This window comes from Oncorhynchus gorbuscha, linkage group LG16 (genome assembly GCF_021184085.1).
Source record: "Oncorhynchus gorbuscha isolate QuinsamMale2020 ecotype Even-year linkage group LG16, OgorEven_v1.0, whole genome shotgun sequence".
In the NCBI taxonomy this organism is placed as follows: Eukaryota; Metazoa; Chordata; class Actinopteri; order Salmoniformes; family Salmonidae; genus Oncorhynchus; species Oncorhynchus gorbuscha.
The window spans coordinates 34,038,155-34,053,898 of record NC_060188.1 but is presented as its reverse complement, the minus strand read 5'-3'; the positions used below and the strand labels follow the sequence as shown (position 1 = coordinate 34,053,898).

Genomic DNA, 15,744 nt, shown 5'->3' with positions numbered 1-15,744 from the left:
CCAGTCCATCTCTCTGCACTTTTCTTCTTCTCGTTAACATTCCAAATGTAGTTAGCCTGGCTTCTCTCAATGGAGCACACGAGAGCAGTGAAGACCTGCACGCCGTCTGCTATGTCAAGTTCTGCGTCTCTGTTGCTGAGCTCTCCGGAGTGTTTGAACTCCTCGACCTTCAGTTGTCGCTCCTGAATCATCTTCTGCGCCTGTGCTTCCAGCAGAGCCCTCCTTTCTCCATTCTCTTCCCAGAGGGACGGTGTGGTGAGCCTTGTAGTGTGTCTCAGTGCAGAACTGACGCACATACGCCTGGTCAGTCCTACAGAACATCTCCAGGAGTCTGTCATGCTTCTTACACATTCTGTCTTCCAGGCTCTCCACGGGGTCGATCAGCTGAGGCTGCAGGTGAGTCTCACAAAAAGAGGGTGAGACACACCATGAAATTAAATTAGTGCCTTGCGCTTCGTCCCAGTGCAGCCGTCACAGGCCAGTTCTCCAGACTTAGTAGGGTGCCGGCCTGGGCTGCTGGTAGCTTTCCATTGAACTGATTTCCCGAACTGAGCGGCCATCTCAGAAATAAAAGTATCGACACAGATCTGGTCTCCTATCAAATGTAATTTTACACAGTGGACACTGGCACACGTAATTGCTACCCAAGTACTTTCTGATGCAGGTTTTGCAGAAGTTGTGGCGACTGGCTCAGTGAACACGTCCAGATAGACAGAGCACTGTAACTGCTCTTCAGACAGCAGACTGCTGCAGGAAGCCATGTCTAGACAGAGACCAAAGATGAAATGATAAAACTATATTATACAATTATAACGCATTTTACTGGAATTATTGGTATAACTTGTGATAATACTTTATGAATAGACACATCCAGCCTAGTTGAAGTGATCAATACATTAAACTGGAGACCAGTGGAGGCTGCTGAGAGGAGGACGGCTCATAATAATGGCTGAAATGAAATGGAGTGAATGGAATAGTATCAAAGATATGAACCCCCCCCCCCCAAAAAAAAAAGATGTGATTGATACCATTCCATTCCGGCCATTATTATGAGCCGTTCTCCCCTCAGCAGCCTCCACTACTGGTTACCAACATTTCGGTGAAGTTTGTTTGGTTTAGTAAAACTGCTTTGAAACATTTTGCCTGCTTGACATTTCAAACTGAATAGGGACCAAACTTGAAATGAAAACGTTTATATTCAACACTCTTTGGCTATGCTATAAGTTTCCGATGTTAGATCTACTGAACAAAAATATAAATGCAACATGCAACAATTTCAAAGATTTTACTGAGTTACAGTTCATATAAGGTCCATTTAAATAAATCTAATCAAATTGTATTAGTCACATGCATCGAATACAACAGGTGTAGTAGACCTTACAGTGAAATGCTTACTTATGAGCCCCTAACCAACAATGCAGTTTAAAAAAAGAATAAGAAATAAAAGTAACAAGTAATTAAAGAGCAGCAGTAAAATAACAATAGCGAAACAATATACAGGGGGGTACCTGTACAGAGTCAATGTGCGAGGGCACCGGTTAGTCGAGGTAATTGAGGTAATATGGATATGTAGAATTCAAGTGACTAGATGATAACAACAGAGAGTGGCAGTGGTGTAAAAGAGGGGGGAGGGGTGCAAATAGTCTGGTTAGTCATTTGATTAGACATTCGGGAGTCTTATGACTTGGGGGTAGAAGCTGTTTAGAAGCCTCTTGGACCTAGACTTGGTGCTCCGGTACCGCTTGCTGTGCGGTAGCAGAGAGAATAGTCTATGACTAGGGTGGCTGGAGTCTTTGACAATTTTTAGGGCCTTCCTCTGACACTCCCTGGTGTAGAGGTCCTGGCTGGCAGGAAGCTTGGCCCCAGTGATGTACTGGGCGGTAGGCACTACTCTCTGTAGTGCCTTGCGATCGGAGGCCGAGCAGTTGCCATACCAGGCAGTGATGCAACCAGACAGGATGCTCTCAATGGTGCAGCTGTAGAACCTTTTGAGGATCTGAGTACCCATGACAAATTCTTTCAGTCTCCTGACGGGGAATAGGCGTTGTCGTGCCCTCTTCGCGACTGTCTTGGTGTGCCTGGACCATGTGAGTTTGTTGATGATGTGGACACCAAGGAACTTGAAGCTCTCAACCTGCTCCACTACAGCCCCGTCAATAAGAATGGGGGTTTGCTCAGTCCTCTTTTTCCTGTAGGCCACAATCATCTCCTTTGTCTTGATCACGTTGAGGGAGAGGTTGTTGTCCTGGCACCACACGGCCAGGTCTCTGACCTCCTCCCTATAGGCTGTCTCGTCGTTGTCGGTGATCAGGCCTACACTGTTGTGTCATCGACAAACTTAGTGATGGTGTTGGAGTAAATGCATTAGGCTCTAATGTATGGATTTCACATGACTGGGCAAGGGTGCAGCCATTGGTGGGCATAGGCCCACCCACTTGGCAGCAAGGCCTACCCACCGGGGAGCCAGAACCAGCCAATCAGAATGAGTTTTTCCCCACAAATGGGCTTTAATTAAAGACAGAAATATTCCTCAGCACCCCACACCCATCCCCCATCAGACAATCCTGCAGGTGAAGAAGCCTGATGTGGAGGTCCTGGGCTGGCATGGTTCCACGTGGTCCACATTTTGTTACGTTACAGCTTTATTTGTCCCTCATTAATGTACACACAATAACACATAATGACAAAGCAAAAATAGGTTATGATGCTACAAGCTTGGCACACCTGTATTTGGGGAGTTTCTCCCATTCGTCTTTGCAGATTCTCTCAAACTCTTGTCAGGTTGAATGGGGAGCGTCGCTGCAAAGCTATTTTCAGGTCTCTGCAGAGATGTTCGATCGGGTTGGAGTCCGGGATCTGGCTGGGCCACTCAAGGACATTCAGAGACTTGTCCTGAAGCCACCCCCGCATTGTCTTGGTTGTGTGCTTAGGGTTGTTGTTCTGTTGGAAGGTGAACCTTCGGCCCAGTCAAAGGTCCTGAGCGCTCTGGAGCAGGTTTTCATCAAGGATCTCTGTACTTTGCTCCTTTCATCTTTCCCTCGATCCTTTCTAGTCTCCCAGTCCCTGTCGCTGAAAACCATCCCCACTGTCACGCCCTGATCTGTTTCACCTGTTCTTATGCTTGTCTCCACCACCCATCTTCCCCACTTATCCCCTGGGTATTTATACCTGTGTTCTCTGTCTGTCTGTGCCAGTTCATCTTGTTTGTTCAAGTCAACCAGAGTTGTCTCAGCTCCTACTTTTTCCCAGTCTCTTTTTTCTCTTCCTCCTGGTTTTGACCCTTGCCTGTACTGACTCTGAGCCTGCCTGCCGTCCTGTGACTTTGCCCCTACTCTGGATTACCGACCTCTGCCTGACCTGACCCTGGATCTACCTGCATGCCGTCCTGTACCTTGGCCCCACTATTCTGGATTATCAGCCCCTGCCTGCCTTGACCTGTCGTCTGCCTGCCCCTGTTGTTGCAATAAATATTGTTACTTCAACACAGTCTGCACTTGGGTCTTACCTGATACCCACAGCATGATGCTGCCACCACCATTCTTCACCGTAGGGATGGTGCCAGGTTTCCTCCAGACGTGACACTTGCATTCAGGCCAAAGAGTTCAATCTTGGTTTCATCAGACCAGAGAATCTTGTTCCGCATGGTCAGAGTTCTTTAGGTGCCTTTTGTCAAACTCCAAGCAGGAGTTTGACAAAAGGCAGAGGTAGAGTGGCTTCCGTCTGGCCACTCTACCATAAAGGCCTGATTGGTAGATTGTTGCAGAGATGGTTGTCCTTCTGGAAGGTTCTCCCATTTCCACAGAGGAACTCTGAAGCTCTGTAAAAGTCACCATCGGATTCTTGGTCACCTCCCTAACCAAGGAATTCTCCAGGGTAGTTGTTTAGGCCCCTTGCTTTTTAAATCTTTTACTGACGACATGTCACTGACTTGAGTAAAGCCAGAGTTTCTATGTATGCGGTTGACTCAACACTATACACATCAGATACTACTGCGACTGAAATGACTGCAACACTCAACAAAGAGCTGCAGTTAGTTTCAGAGTGGGTAGCAGGAATAAGTTAAAACTAAAAGCATTGTATTTGGAACAAAACACTCACTAAACCCTAAACCTCAACTAAATGTTCAGTCGGGTGGTCAAGTGCCACAAAAAAAGGACTTTAGAAAATTGCAATTGGCTCAGAACAGGGCAGCATGGCTGGCCCTTGGATGTACACAGAGAGCTAATATTAATAATTTGCATGTCAAACTCTCCTGGCTGAAAGTGGAGGAGAGATTGACTTCATCAGTACTTTTATTTATGAGAGGTATTGACATATTGAATGCACCGAACTGTCTGTCTAAACTACTGGCACACAGCTCGGACACCCATGCATACTCCACAAGACATGCCACAAGAGGTTTCTTCACAGTCTCCATGGAACTCTTTCACATCAAGTAACTGACACAAGCAGTAAAATTAGATTAAAAAAACAGATTAAAAAACACCTTATGAAACAGCAGGGACTGGGAAGCAACACAAACATTGGCACAGACACATTCACACACACACACACACACACACACACACACACACACACACACACACACACACACACACACACACGATATCATACGCACTATACATACACATGGATTTAGTCATGTAGATATGTGGTAGTGGTGGAGTAGGGGCCTGAGGGCACACAGTGTTGTGAATGTATTGTATTGTTTTTAAATTGTATAAACTGCCTTAAATTTAGCTGGACCCCAGGAAGAGTAGCTGCTAATGCGGATCCATAATAAGTACAAATGCTGAATAACGTTCTTGGTACCCTTCCCATGAGCTTTGCCTTGACACAATCCTGTCTCTGAGCTCTACGGACATTTCCTTCGACCTCGTGGCTTGGTTTTTGCTCTGACATGCACTTTCAACTGTGGGACCTTGTATAGAAAGGTATGTGCCTTTCCAAATCATGTCCAATCAATTGAATTTACCACAGGTGGACTTCAATCAAGTTGTAGAAACATCTCAAGGATGATCAATGGAAAAAGGATGCATCCGAATTCAATTTCGGATCTCATAGCAAAGGTTCTGAATATTTATGTAAATTAGGTGTATATATATATATATATATAAACCTGTTTTCACTTTGTCATTAAGGGCTTTTATGTGTAGATTGAGGAGGATGTTTATTTTTTCCATTGTAGAATAAGGCTGTAATTTAACAAAATGTGGAAAAAGTCAAGGGGTCTGAATACTTTTCGAATGCACTGTATGATAGGGAAATTAACATTTAAATATCTAGCAACAGCTCTGGTGGACATTCCTGCAGTCAGCATGCCTATTGCATGCTCCCGCAAAACTTGTGACATCTGTGGCATTGTGTTTTGTGAAAAGTGGCCTTTTATTGTCCCCAGCACAATTAAACCAATATTTAACAGGGCAAGTCAGTTAAGAACAAATTCTTATTTACAATGATGGCCTACCGGGGAACAGTGGGTTAACTGCCTTGTTCAGGGGCAGAACGACGTATTTTTACCTTGTCAACTCAGGAATTCGATCCCGCAAGCTCTTTCGGTTACTGGCCCAATGCTCTAACCAGTAGGCTTACCTGCCACCCCCAAGCTTCTTGATTTGCCACACCTATCAGGTGGATGGATTATCTTGGCAAAGAAGAAATGCTCACTAACAGGAATGTAAACAAATTTGAGCACAAAATTTGAGAGAAATAAGCTTTTTGTGCATTTGGAAAATTGTAGATTTTTTACTTCAGCTCATGAAACCAAAACTTTACATGTTGCGTTTGTATTTTTGTTCAGTGTAGTTAACGAGCCAAAGCCTGAACCAGTATCTGGGCAGAGGAGATTATGAATATGACAAGATCTCCTCTCTGCCCAGAAAGCTACCATTCACCAGCTCTGTCAAAATATGTTCGTTACTCACCAGATATGCCTGCAACTATCGTCACATACTGCCACTATATGCACTTCCAAAAATGTGTCAGTGGGGTCAGATATTGTGTGTGACATGAGTATGTACGCACGGAGACAGATACACAGTCCCCTCCCAGATTTCATTGTGTAGGACAATGACAACATTGCTAATGCCGCGAGTTGTCTTGAAAGCAGCATCAGAACTCGGAATAAAAGTCTGCGTGTTTTTTTGCTTAGAAATTCCTATTGGTTGATTCTGAAATTATTTGTTTTATTAGAATTGAATCTCTATAAGTCCCTCCTATTACCCATGGCCCTGGCTTGTACAATAACGACTCTGGACCTCTACTTTGACTACACTTCCTAGAAACTCAACGGCCACTGTACAAGGTGGGACCTGTGTGGTCCAGCGGTTGCAGCCGCTCACTCTGGCACGCATTTGTACCAGAGTCGGCATGGGTTCGAGTCCGGCCCACTGCCTTTTAGCTCGCCCTCCCAGTTTCCAGCACTTGAAAGGTCTCTTGGGCGGAACCAGAGACTGGGATTGGTCCTTTGAAAAAAAGGACACTGTACAGGAAGCCATGCACATAATAACTGAAGATACTGGCATAGGAGAGCAAACTGGTTGGTTCAAAGATGTCTTTTATTACCTTTTCCATCTATTACCGTTGACAAAGACATTCTGAACAATATCTGCAAGCCGGAGGCACTGCATGGAAATAACACCTAAAAACATCTTTCTTACACGGACACCCACAAAGTATTTGCAGAGGTTATCGTAGATCTTACATGGCTTTGTTTTTTTTGTTTTTTTTGTGCTCCTCCCTCCCACCTTCGCAATGACCCAAAGTACACAGCACATTCTCCCAAACGTCTTGTTGAACTCAAATGAACTAGAGACCTTTGACGCCACCTGGCTGATAGCAACGTCGCCCCACTCCAAACCTAGTTTCTAATGGTTGACGATAAAACAGATCAGCCACAGTATATATATATATATATATATATAGTACACACGGTCACACAGTGATGATAGAAAAGCTCGTCGAATAATATTTATAACAAAACACTCAAAACATAATACTCAGGTGGTCTTCACTTGAGCTAAGGAATGTGCCCAATATAGATGAATGCATGTCTGTAAGCAAGTGTCGTGAGTATGTGTGTGTGTGGCAAGCGCGTGGGTGTGTGTGTGGCAAGCGCGTGGGTGTGTGTGTATACACACACGTGTCTGCAAAAAAAGGTGTGCGCATGCGTCTAAAGTGTGTGCGGCTTCCCCACCCAATCATCTCTGCAACGTAAAAGTCCAACACCACCTCTACAGTCACCACTACCCAGGGACGCAACTTTGGTTTTAGAAGTGGGGGGGGGCAATTATTATTATTATATATATTTTTGGATTCTGTCGGATAAACACTCCAAACAGTCTACCCGACCGCTCGGAGGCGGGGGGGGGGGACACATGTCCCCAATGAAAGTTGCGCCCCTACCATTACCAGTTGGTACAAGTTGCAGCTAAGCACTGGTTGAGGGTCAGATATGCTCCTGATGGTCAAGGTTAAGAGTTGTGTTTTGGGTAGTCTGATCCTAGATCTGTGGCCTGGGCAACTTCTACATTTCACAGTAAGCACCTACACCTGTTGTATTTGGTCCATGTGACAAATAAAATGTAATTGGCTTTGATTACCAGTCAAAAAAAAGAAGAAATAATGAGAACCAAAAAAGGTCAAGTAAAAGCTGCAAAGACTCAATTGTCAAGATAACAAGTTAACGGATGGTGAACGACATCTCTAGTGCAACGATTTCAAATCGTTACTGATGATGGCGACAGAGAATAATAAAAACATAGGAATTTAAATATTAATAGAAACATCAATAGTAGTGACTTGGGACGTTACCACTTTAAAAAAAAAAAAAAGTATTTCAAGATAACACGCATCGCTCAAACCCTTGGTTATGAAGTCTACTAAATAAGGTGTGGTGGAAAGTGATTCGTGTTGGCTAGTTAGCTTGTGAATATTAAAGCCTGCAATGATTTGCTCGCGTACAAAAATATACCACCACGGTTTACTTTTTCAAGTTTTGACACCAGTTATAATGTCAGGCTTACAATACTATACAAGTAGGCTTGATAACAGAAGGTTTAAGTTGGTACAATCTTATAACTAAAATAAATAGCCATCATCAGTTTGGTTTTTAAAAAGGTCCCTGACTAAGCTTACCTCCATCTTTGCTACATCACACAATTGTTCTCACACCTTCAACTCTATTCAACAAACAGAACAACTCTGACTCTGCTTTCTGTCTGTGTCCCAATCCTCTCAAATATCCTCATTTCCTTGCTTAATTTTCTTGTCTCCTTCCCTTCGATATCACTAATGTTTTTTTCCCACCCAATGATTTCAATGTCCTTTCCTATCAGTGCTCAAGCGGCGACTAAGAAAAGTGGGTTATTTGAGACTTTTGGGACACAGGGTACATCTCAATAGTCTAGTGGCTTCCTCTCCTCATCTCCAATCCTTTCTCTCGTCTGATGTGAAATACCTGGATGGGTAAGCAGTATTGACTTGTAGGCATCCACCTTACTGTTTTCACCAATCGCTTGTTTTCAGATCAGTGCAGATGGAAGGACACAAGGAAAGGAAGCCACTTTAGACTATTGAGATGCTCCCATTTACAGCCTCCTACACCCTCTCTCTCTCTCTGCCCCTCTTCTTTGCCTTATCCAAACTCGACCTCTAACCCCTAGGCATTCAAGTAGATCCGAGAGGATTGGGTCGGTGCAAAACAGGGGGAAAAAAAAAGACGGACCTAGCCTATCAGAGGACAAGGTGGATTGGTTCCCAAACTGTTACACCCATCCTCTCAGATCTACACACGTACCAAGGGATTAAGAGCCCCCTCCCCTCCCCCCTCCTCTCACTCGGCCTTGCTCCTCTCCCGCTCACGGTCGGACACGTCGATGGCAGCCATGTTCCTGGAGGCAGTGATCAGGTGCAGAACGCTGATGGCAGACTTCAGCACACACACCACGGCACAGACACCAAGCAGCCACTGCAGCCACACTGGAGAAGAGACAAGAAGAAGAAGAAGTCCCGTTGTATCCATATTGCCCCCTTTACTAATGCGTAGGACCTGCTGTACAGACCAGCTATTTAGCAGAGGATTACTATGCTTCTGTGAGGTGAATATGAGCTGACGTATTTAGACCGAGGCAAGAAGGGAGGGATATTACAGCGGGAGATTGAGAGAGATTTGAAGAGAGGGAGAGAACGGAGAATGGAGAGGGGGGGATAGTAGAGTGAAGAGACTCACCATGGGGTTCCTCAATGTAGTAGGAGACGTAGAGCAGGCAGAAGAAGAGCTCGTTCCCCATACACATGACAAACAGCACCGGCTATGGAAGACAGCAGTTAGATCAGGCTGTTGGCACACGCACGTGTGTGTGTGTGTGTGAGAGATAGAGAGTGTATGTAATAATTGTGTGTGCATAGGCGCATGCTAACAGTTAAGAGTGTTGGGCCAGTAACTGGTTTGAATCCCCAAGCCGACAAGGTGACAAATCCGTCAATGTCCCCTTGAGCAAGACACTTAAACCTAATTGCTCCTGTAAGTCTCTCTGGATAAGAGGGTCTCCTAAATGACTAAAATGTTAATGTAAAGTGCGAAATTACCTTTCTTTTGGTGGTGTGTGTGTGACCATGTTGGTGTGTGTGTGCAAGTGTATGACCATGTTGGTGTGTGTGTGTGTGTGTATGACCGTGGTGTGTGTGTGTGTGTATGACTGGATTTCTTACACGAGAAGTGTAGTAGAGGCGAAGAATGGGGTTTCCAGATAGATCAATGGCCTTGTGGCTGGTGGATCCCTTCATCATTGAGCTGAGACAGAAAAGAGAGAGAGCGACAGAGAAAGAGAGAGAGCGACAGAGAAAGAGAGAGAGCGACAGAGAAAGAGAGAAAGAGAGCGAGAGAGCGACAGAGAAAGAGAGCGAGCGACAGAGAAAGAGAGCGAGCGACAGAGAAAGAGAGCGAGCGACAGAGAAAGAGAGCGAGCGACAGAGAAAGAGAGCGAGCGACAGAGAAAGAGAGCGAGCGACAGAGAGCGAGAGAGCGAGAGCGAGAGAGCGAGAGAGAAAGAGAGCGAGCGACATAAAAAGAGAGAGAGCGACAGAGAAAGAGAGCGAGCGACAGAGAGCGAGCGAGAGAGCGACAGAGAGCGAGCGAGCGACAGAGAGCGAGCGAGCGACAGAGAGCGAGCGAGCGACAGAGAAAGAGAGCGAGCGACAGAGAAAGAGAGCGAGCGACAGAGAAAGAGAGCGAGCGACAGAGAAAGAGAGCGAGCGACAGAGAAAGAGAGCGAGCGACAGAGAAAGAGAGCGAGCGACAGAGAAAGAGAGCGAGCGACAGAGAAAGAGAGCGAGCGACAGAGAAAGAGAGAGCGACAGAGAAAGAGAGCGACAGAGAGAGCGACAGAGAGAGCGAGACAGAGACAGAGAAAGAGAGCGACAGAGAAAGAGAGAGCGACAGAGAAAGAGAGAGCGACAGAAAAGAGAGAGCGACAGAGCGACAGAGAAAGAGAGCGACAGAGAAAGAGAGAGCGACAGAAAGAGAGAGCGACAGAAAGAGAGAGCGACAGAGAAAGCGACAGAGCGACAGAGAAAGAGAGCGACAGAGAAAGAGAGCGAGAGCGAAAGAGAGCGACAGAGAAAGAGAGCGAGAGAGAGCGACAGAGAAAGAGAGCGAGAGAGAGCGACAGAGAAAGAGAGAGAGCGACAGAGAAAGAGAGCGACAGAGAAAGAGAGCGACAGAGAAAGAGCGACAGAGAAAGAAAAGAGACAGCGACAGAGAAAGAGAGAGCGACAGAGAAAGAGAGAGCGACAGAGAAGAGAGAGCGACAGAGAAAGAGACAGAGAAAGAGAGCGAGAGAGAGCGACAGAGAAAGAGAGACAGAGAGAGCGACAGAGAAAGAGAGACAGAGAGCGAGACAGAGAGCGAGACAGAGAGCGAGACAGAGAGCGAGACAGAGAGCGACAGAGAGCGACAGAGAGCGACAGAGAGCAAGAAAAAGCGGGATGGAGAGAGAGAGAGAGGGAGCGTGAGAGCCCGAATGAGAGAGATACATAATGAGAGAGAGAGAAAGTATGAGAGAGAGATTTAACCTTTAATTCAGTACAAGGACATTACACCACCATTTTCATCACCATTACATACGCATGTGATGGCCCTGGGTGTATCTCAGTAGTCTAAAAACAGCCTGTTCTCCATCCACATTGGGGGAAAAAACATACGCTAAAGCAATATTGTGGGTGCCTACTACTGGGAATCAGCGGTCACGTGTCCATTCCTTTCAAATCAGTCAAAGGAGAGGATTATTGAGATGAACCCAACATCTCTGTTAGCCACACTGACCTAGATAGATCAGATGGACCAACAAACTATACACACTTGGCTGTGGATGGGGTGAGGGGCCCAATACAACTCAAAGAAATGGGCGACACACACACACACACACACTTAATGGACACAAAACATTCATTGAATCCATGATTATTTGTGTCAATCGTATGTAATGTACAGTTGATGGTTCTCCAGAGGCTCTTTAGTTTACGTACCTGTGCAGGTGCAGCCAGTGGCTGGCGATGTCCAGGCTCATGCTGATCTGGAAGAGGAAGGTGTAGGAGGGGTAAAGCAGAGCCAGGTTGACCAGGAGACACATGGTGGCACAGCGGTCTGTCAACATGTCCAGCATCGCACCAAACTTAGTGCCTACAGGACAGGGGAGAGACAGGGAGAGGTTATTTTTGTATAGCACAGCGATTTATACAAAATTATTACCCAATTTTTTTTTACAAATGATGTGAAAAGGAATTAGAGAATGCTGTGCAGGAACTTTAACCATCTGGCTGGCAAAGCTCCAGATAGCTTAGACATTTGCAAACTGTACGACTCAAGTGTCTGGAAAATCTGATGCCATGCAGTGTGTTTTACCAAAGACAGCGAGAACACAAATCGCTTCACTCCCGATCAATAGACTCCTAAAGTCATCACGATACAGTATTCAATATGTCTGTCTAGGTTTGGGTGATAGATCTTTAATAATGGAATTTCAAAGCACAGACTGATTTTCAATACCGTAAAAATTACACTTTTTGTGTGTGTGTGTGCGGGGGGGGGGGGGGGGGGGACTGCGTGCTACACCACTGCTTATAACTGTAAGTATAACTATAATAAATTAATCTAAGATGTGCCAAATCAATTATATCCAACTCAGGGCTCCAGCTATGCATTTGGTTTGCTTACTTTCTAGCTAAGTGGCTAAATGTCAAGACCAATCATCTTGGTTACAGCAGAGACATTCAATCCACTCCTGAATCAAGGTCCCTGTTGCCTAAATGGTTTTGTGTGTAATTATTATTATTATGTATATTTTTTTATGTTTTCATTACTGCCCCTTATGTTCAGTTCCGGTAATACCGTGTACCTCGGTACAGAAACGATATGACTGTATGAACATCTACACACCACCTGACCTTATGTCTGTCGGCTGCAGACCACTGGAGGTTCCCACTGGTCACTAAAGACACATATAGGCAAGACTGTGTACCTTCACATTTCCGCTCTGTCTATTGTGACATGCCTTCGCTTCTACCATATTCATACTCCTGTTTCATGCACGTTTCAACCAATCGCCAGATCGTTTTGATTTCCATTCATGCCCTTTAAAAAATATATATTGTTGATAATTGGATCGACGACAGGCCTATCACCTGCTGCCATTGCCGTGACACAAACACCTGCAAGTGTCCAATGGAAACCTCCTTGTGACCCGCCGTGTTTGACCTGAAACCCTGATTAAGACAGCTTAGCCGTCAAAATGTTGGGTGGATAAAGTGTGCAGCTTTTCCTTTTCCTATTGGACTTACTCATTACCAGTGTTATGAAACCTTACAGATGCAAACAGCAAGTATTTGAGCCAATACACAACACAGATACATCAGCATCTCAGACAAGGACTTTTAAACCTCCGATTCGGTCATTTGTGCAGCTAATGAGCTCCGGTTCATGACCACGGCACTACTTTATAATAGAAGAGAAATGACAAAGACGAGAGAAACATTCTAGCTGTTATTCTCCAAGATTGACTGAAAGCCAGACACAGATTTAGACTTGGAACAGCTGTGGGAATGGGGCAGGAACTGTCATACTCCGGGCGAGATGTGGTCCTAACTGTACTGGGCCCCAAGTGACAAGGATCTACCGGACGTGGGCATCAACAGCGCCCACTAGTCCTGGGGGGGGAAGACATCTACCTACAGGATCCCCAGGAGCTGATGGGAGTGCCTGGAACCTAAACTCCAGATGGATGTTGAATCGACCATGCTTGGTACTTCCTGCTGGGTTCAATATGTGAGAGCAGAATAAGTGGAGGAGGTACTTCACCGACATCCAGAACAATATGGACGCTTATACAACCCAACGTGGAACTGTCATTGTACCCACCTAATATTAAGTTTGTTGCAAAAAAAAAAGAAGTGCTGCATTGTCTTGTGTCATGGTGACTTTTTATTTATTTTTAAAAATATGGACCTAGGGAGGGATTAGCGGCTCGTGCACACGAATAGGCTCGACACACGCGTGCACACACACGATCCATCTTCCCTGTGATGACCCATTTCCACTTTCTGTAATTATGATATTATAATTTTTTTCATTCAAACAAATAATATGGATAACATGAAGCGCATCCCGTCCGTAACATTTCATCAGGGAGCCCAATCAGGATTTACCTTTAGTGGACAGCAGCCTTATAACAACATTGTCCCGGTTTTTGATATCAGCACAACGCTCATATCAGTCCGACTCTTGAGACCCAGAGAGTCTGAATAAATCTAGCATGGGTTGACTCTATCACAGGGTAAAAACGTCATGAATAGTTGTAATGGTGGTACCTTGGTTGAGGGCGCGGGCGGCGTGCCCATCAAAGGCATCCAGGAGGGCACTGAGCAGGTAGAAGAACACAGCTGGTACGGGGCAGCATGGCATCAGGTAGAAGGCAAGCAGAGCCAGCACGATGCGGGCATAGCCTAACAGAGAGGATAGGATCAGAGGAGAGGGGAGGACGAGAGAGGAGGAAAGAGGAAAGGAAGGAGGAGAGGGAAGGAAAGAGGAAAGGAGGGCCAAGGGTGGGTGGAGGGAGGTGGTGGTGTTAAAAATAGGATTTGGCCAGCCCAATGTGACAAGGCATTCGGAGTCAGAGACCTTCGCCCCCTCTCTGCGAGAAAAATCTCCAGGCATTCTAGTGAGCTAGATCATCTTAAAGAATTTTGACAGAGAACATTCCCATCCTAAGAGAGTCACTAAGAAGCCACACGTCAGAAGCCCTATTCCTAACAGGACGGATATGTCGAGGCCCCCCATCCGATTTTGGTTTTGATTATAGACTTTAAATAGAATATCTGAACTCTTTAAAAATACTTTTTGACTTTGTCTGTCAGGTAAGGCAATAAATAGGCCAATAGTGGTGAAGTAATTACAATTTAACAATTGCAGATCCTTGATGAATACCTGCTCCAGAGCGCTCAGGACCTCATGGGGCGAAGGTTCACCTTCCAACAGAACAACATCAGAACAGCACACAGCCAAGAGTGGCTTCGGAACAAGTCTCTGAATGGCCCAGCCAGAGCCCAATCGTTCATGGACATCTCTGGAGAGACCTGAAAATAGCTGTGCAGCGATGCTCCCCATCCAACCTGACAGAGCTTGAGAGAATCTGCAGAGAAGAATGGGAGAAACTCCCCAAATAGGTGTGCCAAGCTTGTAGCGTGATACCCAAGAAGACCCGAGGCTGTTTATTTTATTTTACCTTTAGGCAAGTTTATTTTACCTTTCGGCAAGTCAGTTAACAAATTCTTATTTTCAATGACGGCTGCCTGTTCAGGGGCAGAACAGATTTGTACCTTGTCAGCTCGGGGGTTTGAACTTGCAACCTTTCGGTTATTAGTCCAACGCTCTAACCACTAGGCTACCCTGCAGCTGTAACCGCTGCTTCAACAAAGCACCGAGTATAGGGTCTGAATACTTATGTGATATTTCAGTATTTCAATAAATTAGCAATGTCTAAACTGATTTTGCTTTGTCATTATCAAATCAAAACAGACAGATAACATTATGCTACGATTGACTATGCTGATACCGTAAACTAAGTCACTTCTGTACATCACGCTGGTCCGTACAATTGACCTTATTTTAGCGCCCAAAAAACGTAATACTTCCAGATCAACTGTAATATATATATTATACCTACTGTAGCTAGCTGCTAATTCGCAATCTAGCAAAACATTTTAGCCAGTTTTCATTGGATTGGAACCATCCATGTAAATAGAAACTCACCGATCAAATTCGGAACGAAAAGGAAGATGTTTTCCTCGGCCATTGCAGTGGTCTTCAGGGGTTTTCGATAGAGGTTATTTTCGACAAACGACAATATTTGTCTAATTCCACTCTTCAATCTTTAGCTCCAGTAACCTTCTGACTTCCTCGAATGTAGATTTTTATTTTTGACATAATGCTGTGCGACGTCAGACTTCCGGTGAGACGCACAACTAGGCACCTCCCCTTTAATTGTAAAACGTCGTCCCAAATGACACCCTATTCCCCTATATAGTGCACTAAATTTAATCAGAGCCCTATAGGTCTTGGTCAAAGGTAGTGTACTAAATAGGGAATACAGTACCATTTGAGACACCTCTTAGCCTCAATCATCAAGGACAGGGGACAAGAAATCAAGCTATTTTTGGCTTATGAGGGCACATGCACATCGTATGCATGCA

General features: G+C 45.2%; 1 protein-coding gene across 2 annotated transcripts; it reads right to left on the bottom strand.

Moving 5' to 3' along the window:
* Nucleotides 1–6,539: 6,539 nt before the first annotated feature.
* cdipt (CDP-diacylglycerol--inositol 3-phosphatidyltransferase (phosphatidylinositol synthase)) lies at nt 6,540–15,519 on the bottom strand. 2 transcript variants are annotated; one of them, XM_046306509.1, is made up of 6 exons: nt 15,305–15,511; nt 13,864–13,998; nt 11,527–11,680; nt 9,712–9,793; nt 9,230–9,311; nt 6,540–8,979 (listed from the first exon to the last, which is right to left on the bottom strand). In XM_046306509.1, the coding sequence occupies exons 1-6, from the start codon at nt 15,345–15,347 to the stop codon at nt 8,834–8,836; spliced, it is 642 nt and encodes a 213-aa protein (XP_046162465.1). In that variant the 5' UTR covers nt 15,348–15,511; the 3' UTR covers nt 6,540–8,833. The 2 variants fall into 2 exon arrangements, with proteins under 2 accessions (XP_046162465.1, XP_046162467.1); XM_046306511.1 differs by lacking the exon at nt 13,864–13,998 and having other exon boundaries at nt 15,305–15,519.
* Nucleotides 15,520–15,744: the final 225 nt, after the last annotated feature.

What these genes read in the sequence shown, in the direction of transcription:
- cdipt (XM_046306509.1), bottom strand. Translation starts at nt 15,347, where the DNA reads ATGGCCGAGGAAAACATCTTCCTTTTCGTTCCGAATTTGATCG. An exon ending in CACTGGCTGCACCTGCACAG is followed by an intron (nt 9,794 to 11,526) that starts GTACGTAAACTA and finishes TTTCTGTCTCAG; the next exon opens with CTCAATGATGAAGGGATCCA. An exon ending in GCCTCTACTACACTTCTCGT is followed by an intron (nt 9,312 to 9,711) that starts GTAAGAAATCCA and finishes TGTCTTCCATAG; the next exon opens with CCGGTGCTGTTTGTCATGTG.